Source organism: Coffea eugenioides, unplaced genomic scaffold (genome assembly GCF_003713205.1).
Source record: "Coffea eugenioides isolate CCC68of unplaced genomic scaffold, Ceug_1.0 ScVebR1_117;HRSCAF=507, whole genome shotgun sequence".
NCBI lineage: Eukaryota > Viridiplantae > Streptophyta > Magnoliopsida > Gentianales > Rubiaceae > Coffea > Coffea eugenioides.
Window position 1 is genome coordinate 318,898 of NW_020861563.1, and position 5,055 is coordinate 323,952.

Genomic DNA, 5,055 nt, shown 5'->3' on the forward strand with positions numbered 1-5,055 from the left:
AACATCCAATTAATTACCCTCCCTGGTCTGTGTTGTGCATACAAACTGATGGATCACTGCAGCAGGAGGGCATTCACAGAGTTGGTGGCGATGTAATAGGGTTGCCTCTTCCATGTGCTGTTGGTGATGTGGTATGGCATTCTTCGCCCTGTACTTCACTCGCCATTTAATTTTAGCAATTTGTGTAAAATTAATACAGCCATCTGTCTTGTTTCCGCTTAGGTGCCTAGACACTGGTACGAGGACCTGCTTGTTCAGTGCATGGGCCTCAGAAAGAAAGTCTTAGAAAAAAGTGCAGAAATATTTCGTTTGGCATCCAATGTGTCGGCCAACTCACAAGTGGTGGACCAAAGGCTACATCAAATACAGGTAATTTTGGAAGGTGCATTGAAGCTCCAAAAGGGGGCAGGGAAACGCTGCCTTCGCGGTGGAATTGGTGGCTGGGAATTCTGTCTTTCTAAGCGTCCGAACACAAGTGCTGGGACGGAGACATTTACGGAAGACCTTGGTAGAGGCAAAGCTTACGAATGTCAGGGAATTCATAATGCCAAAGACTGAGCACCCATGGCCCATAACCGCAAACAAGGTTGTGTAGCCGGAGGAATGAGCATGCAAACTAGTTGGGAGTCCCCAGCAACAAAGCCGAGCTGTGAGCAATCGCCACGTCTGTTGTGTACTTCTAATACAATTTAAAATTTGAACACCCAGCACGGAAAATGTTAACAGTTCACAGATAATTGGTAACGTTGAACTTGTTTCTCTAAATTTGTACCGTTTCACTGCTTCGATAGAAAATTTGTCACCGTCAATTTCCCACAACTAATTTATAGTCCTGTTCTTATTTTTCGTCTGTCCAAGATTGTTCTTCACCTGCAATTGAAGTTTGCAGTGAAATATTTACAACAAAACAATTTAAATGCAAGTTGTTGTTACTATAAATCTATCATACTTACTGCATTACATTTTTCGGACTTATTTATATCATGACAGAAAAGCCTTTTGTATGAATGCAACTCCAACATTATATCATGAGTTCAAGTTTTCACACAGTTGTACAGTAATTAGTGTGTTCCAACTTCCACACAGTTGTACAGTAATTAGTGTGAGGGAGGCTGACGAAGCATTGCTACCTAAGTGGATTGTTCCAACAGGGTATACCAATTTTTGTTTAACTATGTCACCAAAAAAGCATCAGAGGTATCAAAGTTGTTCGGATGGAGTGTCAGTAAACATGTGGAATTTTTTCTACATGTTAATAGCAATTTAGATTACGGACATGACGCGGACATTGCATAATTGTTATAATAAGAAATTCATTAATCGTGTGCCAACAAGTTACGTAAAATAGTAAACTCCAATGGAAATGTACAAATGATGTAAAAAATATTAATCGTAACTGATAGTTATTGGCTAATTAAATATATTAGTACAAATGTATTCTTAAACTTATTCGAACTAATTAATAATTTCTATTAGTAGATATGTATAATTAGAGGTATAATTCATAATATTAATTATATTGCATAAATTAATATACATATATAATACATATATAATACCATTGTCATTGGTGCACTAAAGAGGGGAAAAAAACCCCCCACGCCAAAAAATAAAGCCAAAAAAAAAAAAAAAAATTTTTTTGTTGAGCAAAAAAATTTTGGGAAAAAAAAATTTAGAAAATGGGGAGAAACAAAAGTTACTGTTCCTACACCAGAATGGAACGATGGGCAAAACAAAAGGCGTTGGGCCTTACGGTCATTGGTTAGGATAGCAAGGAGACGAACAAACAGCCCATATCGTAAAAGCAGTTTATAGCAGCAGCGTAAGGCACCAGTTTACAAAACCTGGGCAACTGAAGATGATTCCCAAGTAGCCACTTCGGAAAACGTCTATTCCACGAAGAGATTTTGCGCAACATACGCTTCCACTTAATTTCCTATTTACAAAAAAGGACCGTAATACACAATTTGTCAACTACTTACTCTCTCCTATTAACCAAGTGCAGCAGCACTATTTGCTACAACAGTGCTTACGACGCAACCATGACAGTCATGCATCTTGTGATCCTTCTGTGCATGACGCCTTCGGTGGAACTACAGTGACTTACCCATCTAGACCTAGCTAGCAACCTTCAATACTCTTGCACCTCTACTCACCAAAACCTGCCTTATTTATTGCGTAACTGCAAACCGAACCATCACAGCAGTTGTGCCTCATCTTTCTCCTGGACTTCTTTGTTGGTCACCTGTGTCCCTTCCACCGCTACCGCATGCTTGTGGTGCAAATGCTTGTCCTCTCCATTCGCCTGAGTCGCTCCACCCCGTACCAATTTCAATTGATTTTTCCAGCGATTCATCCAAACAATTTTCCATATGATCATCATGAACTGCTGTGTTGTGCGAATTCTTTTTGTATGGGCATGTTCGTTGGTTGTGGCCTGCCTGCAATCTTCAACCCATATATCACATGTCAAATCATTTGTGACTGCAAGTAACCACGTCAACTAAGCACATTGCTAACATTACACCACTTCAACTTTCTTGCACTGCCAATAACTTTGTATACTTTGTATGCACTTTCAATTATGTGTTTATTTGCTACTGTTGAAAAATACCCACATAATAATTATTACCTTCACTGTCCACTTCATGTATTTTATCAATTAACAAATTGCTTATAACTACGTATGCATTTTCGATAGTACCTGCAATGACCACACTTTCTTTTCTTCTTTGTTTCTGCATGCTTCTGATCACCTTTACACCGGGACACCCTGGGATCTAACAGCCCGAATGTTCTTCTACTTCTATCGTTCATCACTCTTGAATCCATTGCAAATCCGTCTCCCCCATATCCCCTTTCAATCCACTTCTCCTTTAGGTCCACAGAATGCTTGTCAAACATCTGCTGCAGGTCATTAAACGCATCATCCATGTAGGACGCATAGTAACACATACTATTACAGCTCGACTTTAAAGTGCCATATCTGGCCATTTGTGTCAGCTGTTCGTCTGCAACAAATGCTTTCATTCCATTATTAGTACTGTAAACTCCCTTTGTCCACCGCTTTGAAATGCATGCTTCTGGGATCCTGTTCATTCCTTCTACCACCATCACGCGAAACATGTGAGCACAAGGAATCCCCTTTGACTCGAATTTCATGCAAGAGCAGATTAGCTTCTCCATTGACCTATCATAAACCACCCTCCAACTAATTTCGTGTCCACCATATTTCGAGTAATAATATGTACGACTCCCTCCATCCTCGCTCCAGCCCTCAGAAATTAGAAGTCCCTGCCTGTTCAAATGCTTCCTCACCATGAAGAACACATTCCTTGTAAACACCACCGCTGCGCTCCCCTCTAATTCGGGCAGGATTGTGGTTAAGACTGGTTTTGTGTTTTCGCTTGTGTGAACTGCTTTGCTCTCAGTATGTCGAAGCCATGCTATTGCCAAATCAAAACTTCTAACGAATTCATATAGTCGCATTTTTTCATTCAAGTACTCATTCAAAAAAGCATTCATTTTCTCACACCTTTGAGTGCTTCTCATACCTGCAAAAAAATGACCGCGTAAATAGGCCTCTGCCCATAACCTTCTCCTACGGTACAACTTCTTCACCCACTCATTCTCTACCACCCCACATTCATTAACTAACCTAGCCCAGCGATCCTCAAACTCAAGAGTGCTAAACTTTCTCGCCATCAGGTCATACAACCTGTTATTAAACTCCTCGCAGCGAATATTACTCCGTGCATTCCTATGCAAGTGCCACGAACATAGCCTGTGACAAGCATCCGGGAGAAGATTCTTTATCGCTCTTCGCATTGCACTGTCACCATCTGTCATCACTGCTACTGGCTTTCTACCTTTCATAGCCTCTACAAATGTACTTAGCACCCATTCATATGTTTCAATCCTCTCATCTGATAACAGTGCACAGCCGAAAATAGTACTGTTCAAATGGTTGTTTACCCCTGCAAGTACAACTAGTGGCTTGCGGTATTTATTTGTTTTGTATGTTGTATCAAACACCAATACATCTCCAAATACACTGAAGTCCACACGAGATTTAGAATCTGCCCAAAACAACCTTGCCAATCTTCCTTCGTTATCTACATGATATTTATAAAAGAACATGTCATCGGCATCCTTCTTCGCTGCCAAGAACCCAAGTGCCCCTTCTGCATCGCCATTAAAAATATCTTTTCTACGTTCCTCGTCCATTCGGTTATACAGATCCTTAATGCAAAATCCCACGTTACTATACCCTCTGGCTTTGATAACAAAATGTTTCATTATCTGGCATATTCTGGCCCCAACCAACTTTAGACTTTTTGCCTGCGCATATTCTGCATCGCTCACTTTTCTATGCGACCTAAGGTGTTGCACACTTGCCTCTGATGCCAGCGGGTGATTGTGCTCCATAATGAAACGTGTCACTACATATTTTACCGATTCTGTGTCATATTTCACGCGAAAGCATGCCCCACACCCGGTCCTTGTGATTGCTTTTGCTTCTCTTTTCCGGTCTTCATAATTAAACCACTTTTCATTCCTATAACCTTCACAGCAACATACCCATTTTCTAAATCTTGAAATGCCATCTTCATCTCGTTTGGCATTACTTTTACGAATCCCAAATCCGCTTAGTTTCGCATACAAATTATAAAATTCCCCAGCTTCTTCCGTGTCAAATGTTAATTTCATTACGTCATCCACGCCTATTGCGCCCACCAATTCATCTGCCTCCTCATCTTCGTGTCCTCCTATTGAACCACCGCTTTCTTCACTGCATGTGTCTCGGTCACACTCAGGTTCTTGGTTAAGGTCAAATGACATTAACCTGAAATAGCAGTCTTAGAGGAACATTTTCACAACTTTGGAAGGTTAGAGAAACTCACAAAACATGTAGCTTTCATTAGAATTTCCTTAGTTCATTAGTTAGAATAGCTTAGTATAGTTAGTGTAGTTTTTTCTTCTTGTATTTATAGTTAGATTTGGATGAAGATTGAGGAGCAAAGATGGAGAGATTGATCTCATGTGACAAAGGTG

The 5,055-nt window shown here is 40.4% G+C and overlaps 1 protein-coding gene across 1 annotated transcript; it reads right to left on the minus strand.

Annotated features, from left to right (window-relative positions):
* Positions 1–2,197: 2,197 nt before the first annotated feature.
* On the minus strand, positions 2,198–4,842 carry LOC113755080 (protein FAR1-RELATED SEQUENCE 5-like). Its single transcript, XM_027299151.1, has 2 exons — positions 2,705–4,842; positions 2,198–2,441 (listed from the first exon to the last, which is right to left on the minus strand). Exons 1-2 carry the CDS (start codon positions 4,840–4,842, stop codon positions 2,198–2,200), a joined length of 2,382 nt encoding a protein of 793 aa, XP_027154952.1.
* Positions 4,843–5,055: the final 213 nt, after the last annotated feature.